Below are 18058 nucleotides of genomic sequence, written 5' to 3'. Positions count from 1 at the left end.
CGATAATTAATAATAGTATTTATTTTTCTAATTTTTGATATTGATGGTGGGCAGAGCATTGCCTTGAGAGAATTTTAATTTCCTGACATTCCTGTTCTCTGCTTTATGCTTTGATGTGAGTTTTCTCCTCACTGGTTTTGCTGACAGAACAGAAAACACTGTGTAGATTTCGCTGGGGTTTTTCCCTTTTTATTTTTTTTTTTTATTATTTTTTTTGTATTTCTCTTTTATTTCTTTGTCTCTCCATATGCTTGTGAGAAAATTGGGAGTGATTTCTCTTACAACAGGTCTGAAGATGTATTGTCTGTGCTGAGTCTGTACTTGTACAGAGGCATTAAATGAATATTTGTTGTGGCTTCAGTATGGTCCTCGCCAGTTCTGTGCCCCCACTTTGAATCTCCAAACCACATTGCCACTCTCTTTCACTCCCCTTTATTCCACCTTCCTTCTCCTCTTTGGAGAGGAGAATTCGAGGAACAAAAAGCAAAGATCAGGGCTTAAGATAAGAACAATTTACTGGAAACAACAATGAAATAAGAAAATGAACAGTAACAGCAACACTACTGATGTCAGAGGGTATAAGAGAAGAAATTATTCACATGGTAATAACTCCCTAATAATAGACAATATCAGAAGGAACCCCTTTTCCCCTGGTCAATGAGGTGGTAGAGAATAACCCCTGGGTACTGGCCCTGCCCTCTCCTGGCTGCTGCAGAAATTAACCCTGTCCTGCTCAGAACCCGGACAAAATGTTAGCATAGCAGGACTACACCATGGCCATGGCTTCCAATCAGCTCGTGTGGGGAAGCTGGTACCTTAAAACAAATAAAGGTGTATATAAATCAGAGTCTCCAGAAGATATGGATCAGGTGTTTGAAAGACAGGACTCTGCTTTTTGTTCCAATCTATCCCCTCTGGCAGGACTCAACAAGGAGAAGGATTCTCCAGGACGTTGTATCTACCAAGTTATTTTGGGCCCTTGTGCATGTCAAAATGCATCAGACCTCTGATTTTATGCATATGCAGGGCCACACAGCTGTACTGGGATCTGAGAGACATCACACATGGACTGCAATGCTTCCATCTGAGCTTTGTTAGGCTGAATATCTTCCCTCTCTGGAATCCTGGTCTTCCTTCTTTATTATAGGAAATCCCAGATGATGAGCCTTGATTAGCTAACCTGTATCAGTGGCCCATTTTCTTCTGAGCAAATCCATTCCATCCATAATTGAACTTCAATGTGAAGAAGGGCACAATTGTTCAGGATACAATCCTGGAAAAGAAAATGCAATCTCCTCAGGGCAGGTGATATGCTTGTTATGGAAATATTAATTCAGCTCCAAATCCTTCTTAGGTACAGAAGGTGGATTGGTGTGTTATAAAGTGGCATTAATTATTTGTTTGGTTGTTTCTGGGCAGTTGCTCTTGAAGGAGAGTTGGGTAGTTTGGTGAGGTGGCCTGCTAGAATGTGTGGTCTTTGGAAAAAGAGATATTGCAGTGGTTGAGAGGTTGCTCTGGCCTAAATGGTTGTATCTCTCAATTCAGAAGCAGGAAGGAAGCTTTTTGAAGGGGAGGGGAGAATTGCACAGCTGGCACTGGACATGAGGTAAAACGACCCTCTGAGCCTGAGCTGGTAAAATAAATGAGCAGTTTGGGTTCTGCTCTGTTCATGCTGGTGTGAAGGGAGCAGTCCTGTCTCAGCACCCAGGAGGCTCTGTGACAGTCACACCCCACCACCAGAGACTGTCCCTGCTGGGACCAAAGCCCCCTCAGAGTGGGCAGCTGCCCCACCCCATGCCCTGGACACACCACACTCAGAGCCAGGCCAAGTTTCCTTCCCAGCTTGGCACTGGGTTTGCCATAGAAAAGTCTCAGGCCTCTGGATCTTTAAAGCAGTTTCCTTCTGGCACATAACACAGAAGCTGCTCAAGCTGTGTGCCCCTGAGGAGGTAACCCCAACAATTGGATCCGTGGGATTTTGTGTCCTTCCAGTCCATGCCCATGATGATTGGAGTGTCTTAAGGGTCCAGTCACTTGGCTGATGCCACAGGTCTCTGTAGCCTTTGCTGTGCAAGGCTTGGCACCATGTTTAGGACTCCCAGCACTTCCCCACAACCTGCAGCTGACATTGCAGCTGCTCCCTGAGCTGTGTGCACTGAAAGTGTGCCTTCACACTGGAACTGTTTGCCATTTGCAGGCCCTGTCATGGTGAGTTGGCCTTGGGCAGCTCTCAGAGGCCCACTCAGTCACTCCTTCAGTGTCACTCTGCAGCAGGGCAGGGAGGCAAATAAGATGGAACTGCTCATGAGTCAAGATACAGACAGGGAAATCACTCACCAATTATTCTCAGAGACAAAACAGACATGACACAGGGAAAATCAGTTTAATTTATTTCCCATTGAAAACAGAGAAGGATGATGTAGAACATGCATAAAACTAGCCTATTTTATCTTCATCCTCCACCAATCTGAGGCTCATTGTAACTCACTCTGAGATTCTCTACCACCTCCTCTCCTCAGCAGCACAGGAGGACAGGGAATGGGGGTTGTAGTCAATTCATAAAACGTTGTCTCCTGCACACTTGCCCTGCTCCAGCGTGGCTCCCTCCCATGGCCTGCAGTCCTTCAGGACTTCTCTTTTCCCAGTGGAGCCACAACAGTCACTGATGAGATGAGCAGTGTCTTGTGTTGAGTCCCTTGGAGTGCATGGAACTGGCTTTTCCCAGCATGGGACAGCCTTGACTGAGTCCCCAGAGGACCTCAGCTGCAGCACCTGGCCCAGGCACCCCATGTATCAGTTCATCAGTCATTGTGAGATGATATTGGGACATTATTCTGCGCTGCACCTCGCAGAAAAACCAACGTTCTTAGAGATTTAACTGAGCCAGAGTGCAGTGGGCTAATCCAATCTCCTCACCAGGTCAAAGCAGGCCAGGAGAGCAGTCCCACAGAGCAGGGAATCCTGTCCTTGCAGGCAGTGGGGCAGAGAGGACACGCAGGGCTGGCGTGGGAAGGGGGCTCTGCACGCCCTGAGCTCCCCAGGGCTGTTCCTGCCTTGCTGTTTGTGCATCAGTGACCACCTCTGGTGAGTGCCAGGGGTCAGCATGTTCACACAGAGCTCTTGGCCACTGCCAGACAGTGATACAGCCCATAATAGATCACACAGCACAGGGCCACAGCAGAAAGAAAGGTAAACCAAAATAGAGATAAACCTGTTGTTTCATTCAGTCAATTCAATTAGTCAGTATCAAGACGATTGTGGCAGGTTTGCAGTATGATTATTGTCCTTTTGCATCCAGCCCCTGTACAAGGTCTAAATGACTTTGCTATTGACAATAAGTTAACTCTAAGAGCTAGTTTAATTAAATGCAAATAATAATCTATTAACCTCCTAATGATATAGGTTGAATTTGCAATATATATAGCTGAACATGTCTACGATCTCTACAGCCTGGAGGGTTGCAATGAAAATTAATTGAACCTGTTTTCTCTAAAGTTATTCTATATGAGCTCCAGCTTTTGTTACAGTTTCTACCTCATGCAAACCTTGCACTTCACACAGGAAGGAATCCTAAGCAGTGCTTTTTCCAGCTTGGGACTGCTGAAAATCAGAATAAGGGAATGAACACCTGGGTAAGCATAGAGATATATGGATATAAGAAGTATCTTGATATATTCATTCGTCATTATATAAATTATTGTCAAGACCAAACATACAAAGTTGATGCTGTACATTATGAAGAAGGAGAGAATAGATTTCATGGCTTTGATGTGGGCATCTATGCTGAGGTCCTTCATGGAGTTTGTCTGCATGTTACATTTGTGCCTCCAGAGAGAAAAGAGGAGGAAAACAGAGGAAAAGATGACTGCCATGAATGAAGTCGTATATAACAAGCCGGTGAGAAAAAAAAGAGGATAAAAATGTTCCTCTGTTCTGATACTTTCTTTCCAAAGTCTTCCTTGGCATGTGAAATTGAGGTTTTTACAGAGAGCTTTATCAGTAGTGTTGTAGACGAGAATTCCAATAATCAGGGAGAAAATCATAGACCCCAACAAAAGCCATGGCACCATCCTGTCAATTTTTACTTTCAGGTAGATGAAGAAGCTGTTCCTGAAATTGGCTATTTTTATACAATAAAAACTACAAAGACAGGCTGAAAACCACAAGTTAGAACAATTACAAAAACTATAAGCACCTCCAAGTAGTTGAAATGTGGAATGAACCAGAAGGCAGTCGGGGTAAATGTTTGAGAGAAAGCTATATATCCATGAGAAGCACAAAGACCAAAACCTGGAGCATCCCAGCAGCAGCAAGATCTTCTCATTAGAGTTCAGGGTTTTCTTCTTGACCCAGCCAATGCAAAGCACACAAACCATGAAAGCATTTATCCACATGCCAGCAAATACCTCCAGGCTGATGATGGCCACAGTTGTGTCCCCATATGTAGTGACATTGGACTGCTGTGGAGAGTGACAAGCTTCCATGCTGCGAGCTGGGGAGCAGAGCTGTGCTGGCCAAGGGGGCTGTGGCAGCAGTGCCTGAGGCAGGTCAGTGGCTGCTGTTGTTGGAGTGTCAGGGATGGCAAGAGGAGCTTTATAGAGCTGCTGCTGCTGCTGCTGCTGCTGGTGCTGGGGGGGATTTTGGTGCCGCTGGTGCTGGGAGCAGGGCAGGTGCAGGGATGTAAATGTGCTGGGTATCCCCTTACCCGGGGCCAGTGTCACTCCTGACTATTTGAATGTTGCTTCAGGGGGGCTGTGTTGGGTGACACAAACAGTGGAGATGTTTTTCTGTGGTGGAGAGTGTTGTGCTTTTGAGACTGAGCCCTGTTTGATCAGTGTCAGGCTTTAGGACCTGAGTGCTTGTGTCCCCTGGTCACCTACAATGACTTGTTAGTTTTGGATATACTCACTCAAAACTATTATTTGTTGTGCTAATTTTCATGACTGATGGAGGACAGAGAAGATTTTCCTGAAGAAAATTATAACTTCCTGATATTCTTGTTCTCTGCCTTATGTTTTAAAGTGATTTTCCTCTGCTTTTGCTGACAGAAGAGATAACATGGTTGAGGATTGTTGGTGTTTGTTTATGTCTTTCTTTCTTCTCTCCATATGCTTGTGACAAAAATGGAAGTTATTTCTGTTGTAACAAGTGTGGACATGAAGTGTCTGTGCAGAGTTTGTGGTTGTACAGGGGCCCAAAATGAAAATGTTACTCCACCAGGATCATATTGTGGCTGGGATTTGGGCTCAGCTCGACGTGAGGAATCTGGTGCCTTAAAAAAACAACGGTATAAAATCAGTATCTGCGATGCAGGGTTTTTAAATCAGAGTGTGGATCCGGTACTTGATATATGTGTCTGCTCCTGCTTCCTATCAATCCCCTCCAGCATCTCAAGAAAAACAAGTTTGTATCAATATGCGGAAAAGACTCTCTAACTGGTGAGAAATGAGAGTTATAAAGTAGGTATGCATTTTTTCAGCGCTGAGGTGTATGGGGGATAGGTCCTCCCAAAGCATGCACGCCAAAACTTCAAACTACTGCTCTATTCATTCCCTAGAAGCCTAAGATTGCACAATACGCCTAATACATATTCATGTCCTAGCCCCGCCTACCGTCGCTTCGTATTCAAATGAACCAAAAGTCCTCTTGCGCTTGTGTCTCCCCAATTCAGAGGTCATGGAGGGTCTCTGATGAAGGCTTCCAAACTCTTCATCGCACTTGAACTTTTCAACTTTGTCTCTGGAGCATGAAGCTTAGCCATTTGGGCACATTCCAGATCTTGAGATTAGTTCTTGCTGGTTTAGGGTTTTGGATTCATCACTTATCACTGGTAGCATTGCAATCCTTCATCCTATTTGCAAGTCCTGGCTCCATTTATCACAAAGCAGTCTGCCTTTCCTCCTGATTTTTGCAAACATAGTAAACGTCAGGCATTCCTCATTGTCTTGCTTTTTGATTAACTATTCCTTACTGTTCAATTCCCTGTCTCAGTATCTAACAGCCCCATGTGCATATTTCAGATGCCCTTGTGTCACTCAGGTGGCTGCAGACCCTGGCATTTATGCATCTGGATGGACACACAGCTGTATTGGGATCTGAGTCCCACTGCACACAGACTGAACTGTTTCTATCAGAGCTTGATTAAGGCCAAGATTCTTCTATCTCCATCATCTGTTTCCTTCTCCTTTTATGACATGGGGAGTCCTAAATGATACATGAAGCTGACAGAGTGCAGCAGCTCATCTGTGTGAAACTGCTGGCTTTGCTCCCTGCTCTCAGCTGGAACAGCATTGCACTGATGGGACAGAGCTACTGTATTTAAAAAAAAAAAAAAAAAAAAAAAAACCCAACAACAACAACAACAAAAAAACCAAAAAACCCCCCAAAAAACAAAACAAAACCAAAACAAAACAAAAAAAACCCCCAAAAAACAAAAAACAAAAAAAAAACAAAAAAAAACAAAAAACAAAACCAAAAAAACCCCAAATCCTGATACTGGATGGTGCTTCTGACAGAGATTCCCGAATCCTGAGTGCCTACAAAATCAGAGCCGTGTGGGAGGAGAAAAGGGTTTGCCTTCTCTTGGGCAAGATTTACACTTGGAATGTCCATGTCTGGATGCAGGCAGTGCTGGGGCCCAGGGGGTCCCTGTGAGGAGAGGTTGGGGCTGCACGAGGCTGGACACACTGTGGAGTTTCCTCAAGTGTTGCTGGCAGCAGGGTTTTGGGCAGGCCAAGACAAAAACCTCTGACCTGTAGATGGGCCCCTGTGAGTGCAGCTGTGTGTGTGCTGGACTGTGCTATTGAGGTGGAGAGCAGGAACTGGCACAGGACAGTCCCAGTGAGAAGAATGCTCTTAGACCAGAGAGATGAGGATTGGGAACTCCAGAAGGAAGAGCTTGAGAGAAACCTGCTGTGTTTTCTGGAGAACAGCACAAGCTCTGCTCAGAAGAGAAATGGAACACAAAGGGGAAGCAGTAGTGTGTCGTGTGTCTTTGGTAGCCTCTGGTGGTGCCTCTGTCTGTTTTTGGCAGTGGGGTTGTGGTGGTGCTTCCCCCTCCCCTTTCCAGGCTGTGATTTGAGAAATTCTCCTTAGGCCTCGGCCTTGATGAGCAGCACGTGGGCCCGGCTCCTCTTGAGCTTTTCAGAGCTATCAGAACAGCACAAGTGTCTGCTCCCAGGAACTGCTGCTACCTAATGGCATCCTGGGCTTTCTATGAACAACCTAAAAATTACTTTTTTTTTTTTTTTTCTTTTTTTGCCTGAATGGCTTAACATTCTGGTTCTCACACTTTGAAGGAAAGAGTGTGGAACTGAAGTGCAGCCAGGATGAAACGTTGTTGTGATTAAAGCCCAGTTTCTTGCGGCCCTCTAAACAAAAATGAGGGTCCAAAATGAGACCCTTTGAGCTCTCCTGGACCCTAGCAGGCTGTGACCAGTGGGGCCTGTCACAGCTGGGAGCTCTCAAGTTTGCTGTACTCAGAGAATCCCCAAAGAAGAACCCATCCAGGGCCAATCCCCCCACTCCTCGAGGCTCAAGCCTTGACCTGGTGATGAGAGGAAAAGGCATCCAAAGGGAATATTTCACTGCCTTTGAAGGGAATTTTTCACAGGTCCCTTGCACTGACTCTTTCTGTCTGTGTGCATACACATGTAATTATGCTTTGGCTAATATGGGAAAAATGCTGCTCTCTTAGGTGTTTAAGTATCTTAGATATTTAAGTAAGTTAGGCCTGTAAATAAGTTTAATATAAGGCTAAAAGCCAAGTGAAATGCTGTTAAGTGATATTCCTTTGCTAAATTGTTTCGTTTAAGATGTAAGTTAAGGTTTCTTGATTTCTGTTAAGCTTTGAGGCCGTATTCCTTTTTATCTTTTCCCTTTCTGTCATTTTGTCACACGTACCTAAACACGCATGCACACACACACACACAGACAGTCCTTGGTTCATTTCTGTTTTGATTGATGGTTTTTTTTTTCAGGTTTTTTATCCTATGGTGTGCCTTTACTATCTAGTAAGTAGCAGAGTGAATCTTGCCAACAAAAGTCATCATGCTCTTGATTATTATGCTCTTGCTTAGTATTAAATATGATTTTTAGTGACACACTTGCCAGTGATTTTTGAAGTGAGCTCAAACACTAATTTGTAACAAGGCTGTAGCTGTTTCTTCTGCCTGAAGGGGAGATGTTGATGTTGGACTTTCTCTGGACACGTGGGTCTAACAGGCTCTAACTCCCATTCCTGCTCCAGTAGAATTTTTTCATGTCTCTGTGACTTCCAAGAGTGTTGGAGCTCTGCCTTGCTTTCAGAGGTGTCCCCAGCCCCTTTTTTGTCTGTGCTCAGGGGAATGCTGTCTCCAGAAAATCTTGAGCATTAGCTGCTCCCTCATCTGAGAGAGGCATCAGATGTTTGGACTCCACCCCTGGCAGATTATTTTCCTCCTGGGAGAAGAGCAGACCAAGCAAACCCTGCCAAGAATGGATGGAAAATGCACCATTGGCACAAGGCATAGTGTAAGATGTCCCTGTGTGCCTGAGCTGGTGACAGAAATGAACAAATCAGTTCTGCTCTGGTTCATGTTGGAATTATTTCATGTTCAGAGAATGGGCTGTGGTTTGTTGTGCTTGGGCAAGTGCCATGACCAAACCCAGCTGCTCCTTCATTCCTGCTCCACAATAGGCCAGTGGTGGAATAGAAGGTGTTACTGTCATGGAGAAAACAGACTCAAGTTGAGAATAATGAATTTTGTTTATTAGCTATTGATATTGGAGTAGCATAATGTGGAACACACACAAAATTAGAACCCTTTGCCTTCCCCTCTTCATCTTCACAAATCAGAATTCACTCTTTTTTTTTCCAGGCTTTTCCACCTCCTCTGCCACAGTGGCATGGAGAGATGGGCAATGAGGGTTACAGTCAGTCCATAACAAGTTGTCTCTTCCAGTCCATCCTTTTCAGGCTCTCTTCCCTGCTCAAGTGTGGATCCCATCCATGGGCTGCAATCCTTTAGGATCAGGCAGCTCCGCCATGGGGTCTCCATAGGCTTCAGTCTTTCAAGTTGTACCCACCCCACCCAGTGTTACAAGTGATAATATTGCAAAAAACAGAGACACAGCAGAAAGAAATATAAATCCCAAACACAAATGAACCTTAGGCTGAGTTCAGTCATTTTTCAATCAGCAAATGCCAAAGCATTTGAGGAAGGTTTGCAGTACTGTTATTGCCTATTAGCATCCAGCTGATGTACCAGGTCTAAATGAAATTGATATTGACAAGAATTAAGTCAAAGAATTACCTGAATGAATTATCTAAATTACCTAAATGAACCGTTCAAAATAATCTAGGTCCTACTGATTTGGTTCAAAGAACTTGAAAAATTTTTTCTTAACTTCAGCGGTAAAGAGAGAATATCTGCATCATCTACCTGGAGATTTCCATTAGATATGAATTGACTTATGTCTTCTAATGAAATAGCAATATTTTTCCGGGGCTCCAGCTTTTATTAGAGTTCCTACCTCATGCAAACCTTGCACTTGACACAGGATAGAATCCTTATGAGTGCCTGTTCCAGCTTAGGATTGCTAAAAATCAGAATAAGGGAATGAACTCCTGGAAAAGCATACAGGAACACAAAAATTAGAAAAGCCACGTGATTTTCCTTCTTCCTTGCATAAATCAGTGTCAAAATAAAAAATACAAAGTTGATGCTGTACATCACTAAGAAGGAGAGAATAGATTTCATGGCTTTGATGTGGGCATCCATGCTGAGGTCCTTCATGGAGTTTGTCTGCATCTTGCATTTGTGTTTCCAGAGAGAAAAGAGAAGGAAGACAGCAGAAAAGACAACTGCTGTGAATGAAGTGGAATACACAAATCCTATGACAAAAACAATAGGCAGTAAATGTTCATCCACTCTGATAATGTGTTTCAGATAATATCCTTGACTGCTGTAATTGCGATTGTTACACTGTGTTTCATTAGAGATGTGGTAGACAAGAATGCTGAAAATAAAGGCCAAAAGCAGAGATCCTAACAGGAGCCATGGCACAATCTTGTCAATTTTTACTTTCAGGTAGATGAAGAAGCTGTTCCTGAAATTGGCAATTTTTATACAGTAAAAACTACAAAGACAGGCTGACATCCATATGTGTGAACAATCGAAAAAGCTTTGAATAGCTGCAAGAGATTCAAGTAGGAGAGGAACACAAAAGCAATAGGGATGTATGATTAAAAGAAAAGAATATACCCATGAGATGCCTAAATACCAAAACCTGGAGCATCCCAGCAACAGCAAGATCTTCTCATTAGAGTTCAGGGTTTTCTTCTTGACCCAGCCAATGCAAAGCACACAAACCATGAAAGCATTTATCCACATGCCAGCAAATACCTCCAGGCTGATGATGGCCACAGTTGTGTCCCCATATGTAGTGACATTGGACTGCTGTGGAGAGTGACAAGCTTCCATGCTGCGAGCTGGGGAGCAGAGCTGTGCTGGCCAAGGGGGCTGTGGCAGCAGTGCCTGAGGCAGGTCAGTGGCTGCTGTTGGTGGAGTGTCAGGGATGGCAAGAGGAGCTTTATAGAGCTGTGCTGCTGCGGCTGCTGGTGCTGCTGGTGCTGGTGCTGGGGGGGATTTTGGTGCCGCTGGTGCTGGGAGCAGGGCAGGTGCAGGGATGTAAATGTGCTGGGTATCCCCTTACCCGGGGCCAGTGTCACTCCTGACTATTTGAATGTTGCTTCAGGGGGGCTGTGTTGGGTGACACAAACAGTGGAGATGTTTTTCTGTGGTGGAGAGTGTTGTGCTTTTGAGACTGAGCCCTGTTTGATCAGTGTCAGGCTTTAGGACATGGGTGCTTGTGGCCCTTGGTCACCTACAATGACTTGTTAGTTTTGGATACGATAATTAATAATAGTATTTATTTTTCTATTTTTTGATATTGATGGTGGGCAGAGCATTGCCTTGAGAGAATTTTAATTTCCTGACATTCCTGTTCTCTGCTTTATGCTTTGATGTGAGTTTTCTCCTCACTGGTTTTGCTGACAGAACAGAAAACACTGTGTAGATTTCGCTGGGGTTTTTCTCTTTTTATTTATTTTTTTTTTAATTTTTTTTTGTATTTCTCTTTTATTTCTTTGTCTCTCCATATGCTTGTGAGAAAATTGGGAGTGATTTCTCTTACAACAGGTCTGAAGATGTATTGTCTGTGCTGAGTCTGTACTTGTACAGAGGCATTAAATGAATATTTGTTGTGGCTTCAGTATGGTCCTCACCAGTTCTGTGCCCCCACTTTGAATCTCTAAACCACATTGCCACTCTCTTTCACTCCCCTTTATTCCACCTTCCTTCTCCTCTTTGGAGAGGAGAATTCGAGGAACAAAAAGCAAAGATCAGGGCTTAAGATAAGAACAATTTACTGGAAACAACGAAATAAGAAAATGAACAGTAACAGCAACACTACTGATGTCAGAGGGTATAAGAGAAGAAATTTTCCACATGGTAATAACTCCCTAATAATAGACAATATCAGAAGGAACCCCTTTTCCCCTGGTCAATGAGGTGGTAGAGAATAACCCCTGGGTACTGGCCCTGCCCTCTCCTGGCTGCTGCAGAAATTAACTCTGTCCTGCTCAGAACCTGGACAAAATGTTAGAATAGCAGGACTACACCATGGCCATGGCTTCCAATCAGCTCGTGTGGGGAAGCTGGTACCTTAAAACAAATAAAGGTGTATATAAATCAGAGTCTCCAGAAGATATGGATCAGGTGTTTGAAAGACAGTACTCTGCTTTTTGTTCCAATCCATCCCCTCTGGCAGGACTCAAGAAGGAGAAGGATTCTCTAGGACGTTGTATCTACCAAGTTATGTGGATTTTTGGATGCCCTTGTGCATGTCAAAATGCATCAGACCTCTGATTTTATGCATATGCAGGGCCACACAGCTGTACTGGGATCTGAGAGACATCACACATGGACTGCAATGCTTCCATCTGAGCTTTGTTAGGCTGAATATCTTCCCTCTCTGGAATCCTGGTCTTCCTTCTTTATTATAGGAAATCCCAGATGATGAGCCTTGATTAGCTAACCTGTATCAGTGGCCCATTTTCTTCTGAGCAAATCCATTCCATCCATAATTGAACTTCAATGTGAAGAAGGGCACAATTGTTCAGGATACAATCCTGGAAAAGAAAATGCAATCTCCTCAGGGCAGGTGATATGCTTGTTATGGAAATATTAATTCAGCTCCAAATCCTTCTTAGGTACAGAAGGTGGATTGGTGTGTTATAAAGTGGCATTAATTATTTGTTTGGTTGTTTCTGGGCAGTTGCTCTTGAAGGAGAGTTGGGTAGTTTGGTGAGGTGGCCTGCTAGAATGTGTGGTCTTTGGAAAAAGAGATATTGCAGTGGTTGAGAGGTTGCTCTGGCCTAAATGGTTGTATCTCTCAATTCAGAAGCAGGAAGGAAGCTTTTTGAAGGGGAGGGGAGAATTGCACAGCTGGCACTGGACATGAGGTAAAACGACCCTCTGAGCCTGAGCTGGTAAAATAAATGAGCAGTTTGGGTTCTGCTCTGTTCATGCTGGTGTGAAGGGAGCAGTCCTGTCTCAGCACCCAGGAGGCTCTGTGACAGTCACACCCCACCACCAGAGACTGTCCCTGCTGGGACCAAAGCCCCCTCAGAGTGGGCAGCTGCCCCACCCCATGCCCTGGACACACCACACTCAGAGCCAGGCCAAGTTTCCTTCCCAGCTTGGCACTGGGTTTGCCATAGAAAAGTCTCAGGCCTCTGGATCTTTAAAGCAGTTTCCTTCTGGCACATAACACAGAAGCTGCTCAAGCTGTGTGCCCCTGAGGAGGTAACCCCAACAATTGGATCCGTGGGATTTTGTGTCCTTCCAGTCCATGCCCATGATGATTGGAGTGTCTTAAGGGTCCAGTCACTTGGCTGATGCCACAGGTCTCTGTAGCCTTTGCTGTGCAAGGCTTGGCACCATGTTTAGGACTCCCAGCACTTCCCCACAACCTGCAGCTGACATTGCAGCTGCTCCCTGAGCTGTGTGCACTGAAAGTGTGCCTTCACACTGGAACTGTTTGCCATTTGCAGGCCCTGTCATGGTGAGTTGGCCTTGGGCAGCTCTCAGAGGCCCACTCAGTCACTCCTTCAGTGTCACTCTGCAGCAGGGCAGGGAGGCAAATAAGATGGAACTGCTCATGAGTCAAGATACAGACAGGGAAATCACTCACCAATTATTCTCAGAGACAAAACAGACATGACACAGGGAAAATCAGTTTAATTTATTTCCCATTGAAAACAGAGAAGGATGATGTAGAACATGCATAAAACTAGCCTATTTTATCTTCATCCTCCACCAATCTGAGGCTCATTGTAACTCACTCTGAGATTCTCTACCACCTCCTCTCCTCAGCAGCACAGGAGGACAGGGAATGGGGGTTGTAGTCAATTCATAAAACGTTGTCTCCTGCACACTTGCCCTGCTCCAGCGTGGCTCCCTCCCATGGCCTGCAGTCCTTCAGGACTTCTCTTTTCCCAGTGGAGCCACAACAGTCACTGATGAGATGAGCAGTGTCTTGTGTTGAGTCCCTTGGAGTGCATGGAACTGGCTTTTCCCAGCATGGGACAGCCTTGACTGAGTCCCCAGAGGACCTCAGCTGCAGCACCTGGCCCAGGCACCCCATGTATCAGTTCATCAGTCATTGTGAGATGATATTGGGACATTATTCTGCGCTGCACCTCGCAGAAAAACCAACGTTCTTAGAGATTTAACTGAGCCAGAGTGCAGTGGGCTAATCCAATCTCCTCACCAGGTCAAAGCAGGCCAGGAGAGCAGTCCCACAGAGCAGGGAATCCTGTCCTTGCAGGCAGTGGGGCAGAGAGGACACGCAGGGCTGGCGTGGGAAGGGGGCTCTGCACGCCCTGAGCTCCCCAGGGCTGTTCCTGCCTTGCTGTTTGTGCATCAGTGACCACCTCTGGTGAGTGCCAGGGGTCAGCATGTTCACACAGAGCTCTTGGCCACTGCCAGACAGTGATACAGCCCATAATAGATCACACAGCACAGGGCCACAGCAGAAAGAAAGGTAAACCAAAATAGAGATAAACCTCTTGTTTCATTCAGTCAATTCAATTAGTCAGTATCAAGACGATTGTGGCAGGTTTGCAGTATGATTATTGTCCTTTTGCATCCAGCCCCTGTACAAGGTCTAAATGACTTTGCTATTGACAATAAGTTAACTCTAAGAGCTAGTTTAATTAAATGCAAATAATAATCTATTAACCTCCTAATGATATAGGTTGAATTTGCAATATATATAGCTGAACATGTCTACGATCTCTACAGCCTGGAGGGTTGCAATGAAAATTAATTGAACCTGTTTTCTCTAAAGTTATTCTATATGAGCTCCAGCTTTTGTTACAGTTTCTACCTCATGCAAACCTTGCACTTCACACAGGAAGGAATCCTAAGCAGTGCTTTTTCCAGCTTGGGACTGCTGAAAATCAGAATAAGGGAGTGAAGACCTGGATAAGCATGTTGAATTAAGTAAACAAAAAGTATTGCTTGATTTTGAAAGTCCATCGCATAAATTAGAGTCAACATCAAGGACAGAAAGTTGATGCTGTACATTATGAAGAAGGAGAGAATAGATTTCATGGCTTTGATGTGGGCATCTATGCTGAGGTCCTTCATGGAGTTTGTCTGCATGTTACATTTGTGCCTCCAGAGAGAAAAGAGGAGGAAAACAGAGGAAAAGATGACTGCCATGAATGAAGTCGTATATAACAAGCCGGTGAGAAAAAAAAGAGGATAAAAATGTTCCTCTATTCTGATACTTTCTTTGCAAAGTCTTTCTTGGCATGTGAAATTGAAGTTTTTACAGAGAGCTGTATCAATAGTGTTGTAGACGAGAATTCCAATAATCAGGGAGAAAATCATAGACCCCAACAAAAGCCAGGGCACAATCTTGTCAATTTTTACTTTCAGGTAGATGAAGAAGCTGTTCCTGAAATTGGCTATTTTTATGCAATAAAAAACACAAAGACTGGCTGAAAACCACAAGTTAGAACAATTACAAAAGCTATAAGAACCTTCAAGTAGTTGAAGTATGGAATGAACCAGAAGAAAGTTGGGGTAAATGTTTGAGAGAAAGCTATGTATCCATGAGAAGCACAAAGACCAAAACCTGGAGCATCCCAGCAGCAGCAAGATCTTCTCATTAGAGTTCAGGGTTTTCTTCTTGACCCAGCCAATGCAAAGCACACAAACCATGAAAGCATTTATCCACATGCCAGCAAATGCTTCCAGGCTGATGACAGCCAAAATTGTGGTCCCAGATGAAGTGACATTGTATTTCCGTGGAGAGTGACAAGCTTCCATGCTGCGAGCTGGGGAGCAGAGCTGTGCTGGCCAAGGGGGCTGTGGCAGCAGTGCCTGAGGCAGGTCAGTGGCTGCTGTTGGTGGAGTGAGTGTCAGGGATGGCAAGAGGAGCTTTATAGAGCTGCTGGTGCTGGGGGGGATTTTGGTGCCGCTGTTGCTGGGAGCAGGGCAGGTGCAGGGATGTAAATGTGCTGGGTATCCCCTTACCCGGGGCCAGTGTCACTCCTGACTATTTGAATGTTGCTTCAGGGGGACTGTGTTGGGTGACACAAACAGTGGAGATGTTTTTCTGTGGTGGAGAGTGTTGTGCTTTTGAGACTGAGCCCTGTTTCATCAGTGTCAGGCTTTAGGACATGGGTTTTTATGTCCTTTGGCCATCTAGAATGATTATGCAGAGCCCTGGCTGTGCACAGCAGAGAACAGTCAGGGCAGTCACTGTCTCTTTTAATTTCCGATTCTGGGATCTGCAAAGTTCAACCCGGGTGCAAGGAAACTAGGTAATTTTGACCCTTCACAGGCTTTGAAATCCATATTAGTTTTACCAATGGCATTGCCTTAATAATAAGTGAAGAGTCACATAGTGGGGCAGGTGATGGAAGAGATGGAAAGTAAAGCTGTAATTTTTTTCAGGGATATGGTGAAGTATATGGAGGAAAAAGGGAAACAATCGGGACAAGTCTCTGTGCCAAGTTTCCAATCTCATCTTCTGAGAAAGCAAAGGCTTTTAAGGATGGCACCATGCTAAGGTTCTTACCTACTGCACTGCCCTAAAGCTTCCAAGTTAATTTGCAACCTGAAAGCTGTTAGATTTTTAACAGGTAAGTTGAGTAAAGCTCTGTAGGGCATGGGCTGCCCATGCACTTTGGGTAAGTGCAGGAGCTGTCCCATTTGGCCTTGCACATCAGAACCACTGTAACCAAGGAGATCACATCTGATGCTGTGGTGAAACCAGGAAAAATGGAAGTCCAACAAACAGTTCTATGGCTACAGGAAATGAACCACCAGCATTTTCACTCGTCAGAATGATAATAGCCAGGCTTTGTGTGGGATGTAAGTGCCAGCAGTATGTTACAGGAATATTCTTATCACATCCACCTAATTGCATTTTTTTTGGCAATCCTAAAGACTTGGAATGTGACCCAGAGAATTTCCATACCATGCCAGCACTGGGCAGCCATTCCCATTGAAATCTGACATCTCCCATGCATCAGTTTCTCCAAGCCAGGCACATCCTGAAATCCTGCATCTGTCCCCATGGCCTGGGCAGTGGGGCTGTGCTGATGGACACCCTGTCCCCTGCAGTGCCCCTGAGTGGGGCTGGTGCACAGGGTAGTGACACTGAGCTGGGTGTCACATTCTCAGGGATTTCACAGCAATGGAAGAAGGGATGTGCAGTGTGGTTTGCTGGGGCTGTGGTGGTTTGTGTGGTAACACATGCAAGGTGCTGGGTTTTGCCTGCTGAGTCTTGTGGCATGTGAGGTTGTCAGGGATGATGTTGCAGTGGATGTAGGGAATAAGATGGATTTTCCAGGACTTTGCTGTGAAAGTGGTCAGGACTGTCAGGTACAAGGACAAAGCTCATGAGCAGCAGCAGCAGGGGTAGAAGGGAGGTGTGGTTGTTCCTGTCCTTTCAAGGCCTTTCACTGGGGAGTTGTGTCCAGAAGAGATGCTTAAGATCTGCCTGTGGACCTGAGCTGGTGACAGAAGTGACCAGTTGAGGTTCTGCTGTGTTCATGCTGGAACTCTTTCATGTTTCACCCGCTGTGGTGGGTTGACCTTAGGGAGCAGCCAGACACCAACCCAGCGTTCCTTCTGTCTCACACACAGGCAAGGCAGGGGTGAAAGACCAGATGGAAAAACTCAGGGATCGAGGCAAAATCAGAGAGATCACTCACCCGTTACTGTCGTAGACAAAACAGAGTTGACATGGGGCAAAGGAATCTAATTTGTTGCCTATTGAAAGTACAGTAGGATGATGAGAAACAAACACAAACTAGTACCTGTTGCATCCACCATCTTTTCATTCAAGGCTCAACCTCACTATTTTTTCCCCATCTCCTCCAATTCCACTCCCACAGCAGCACAAGGGGAAGTAGAATAGGGGTTGCAGTCACCTCTTAACAAGTTGTCTCCTCCATTTCTTCCTCCTCACGATGTTCCCCTTATCCAGAGCAAAGCCTGTTACCTGGGTATTTTCCTGAGTCAGTGTGCAGTGGGCTAATCCAATCTCCTCACCAGGTCAAAGCAGGCCAGGAGAGCAGTCCCACAGAGCGGGGAATCCTGTCCTTGCAGGCAGTGGGGCAGAGAGGACACACAGGGCTGGCGTGGGAAGGGGGCTCTGCACGCCCTGAGCTCCCCAGGGCTGTTCCTGCCTTGCTGTTTGTGCATCAGTGACCACCTCTGGTGAGTGCCAGGGGTCAGCATGTTCACACAGAGCTCTTGGCCACTGCCAGACAGTGATACAGCCCATAATAGATCACACAGCACAGGGCCACAGCAGAAAGAAAGTGTTATTATTTTGATTTGCCAATTTAAATATACTCATTTTCTATTGTGAGACAGAACCAGGAGCAAAAGCAAGACAGGCCTAAAACTTAAAATGGTATAAAAAGAAATTAACTACACAAAGAAAAAGATAACAATAAATTCAGAATATGATCTTCAGACCACTCCCT

General features: G+C 45.0%; 4 protein-coding genes across 4 annotated transcripts in view; 1 reads left to right on the top strand and 3 right to left on the bottom strand.

Moving 5' to 3' along the window:
* ANKRD66 (ankyrin repeat domain 66) overlaps positions 1-18058 on the top strand; it is a 50678-nt gene that overhangs the window by 23272 nt on the left and 9348 nt on the right. The window lies entirely within an intron of this gene.
* Positions 3531-4484, bottom strand: LOC148224529 (taste receptor type 2 member 7-like). Its single transcript, XM_088162498.1, has one exon. The coding sequence runs from the start codon at positions 4482-4484 to the stop codon at positions 3531-3533; it is 954 nt and encodes a 317-aa protein (XP_088018624.1).
* Positions 9510-10463, bottom strand: LOC148224528 (taste receptor type 2 member 2-like). The gene has a single exon (XM_088162499.1). The coding sequence runs from the start codon at positions 10461-10463 to the stop codon at positions 9510-9512; it is 954 nt and encodes a 317-aa protein (XP_088018625.1).
* LOC148224527 (taste receptor type 2 member 116-like) lies at positions 14430-15383 on the bottom strand. Its single transcript, XM_088162847.1, has one exon. It carries the CDS (start codon positions 15381-15383, stop codon positions 14430-14432), a length of 954 nt encoding a protein of 317 aa, XP_088018973.1.

Source organism: Sturnus vulgaris, chromosome 3 (assembly GCF_052056855.1).
Source record: "Sturnus vulgaris isolate bStuVul1 chromosome 3, bStuVul1.hap1, whole genome shotgun sequence".
NCBI lineage: Eukaryota > Metazoa > Chordata > Aves > Passeriformes > Sturnidae > Sturnus > Sturnus vulgaris.
Note: the sequence above shows the minus strand (reverse complement) of the source record. Positions and strands in the feature narration are given on the sequence as shown.

Coding starts and splice junctions, on each gene's coding strand:
- LOC148224529 (XM_088162498.1), bottom strand. CDS start 4,484: ATGGAAGCTTGTCACTCTCCACAGCAGTCCAATGTCACTACATATGGG.
- LOC148224528 (XM_088162499.1), bottom strand. CDS start 10,463: ATGGAAGCTTGTCACTCTCCACAGCAGTCCAATGTCACTACATATGGG.
- LOC148224527 (XM_088162847.1), bottom strand. CDS start 15,383: ATGGAAGCTTGTCACTCTCCACGGAAATACAATGTCACTTCATCTGGG.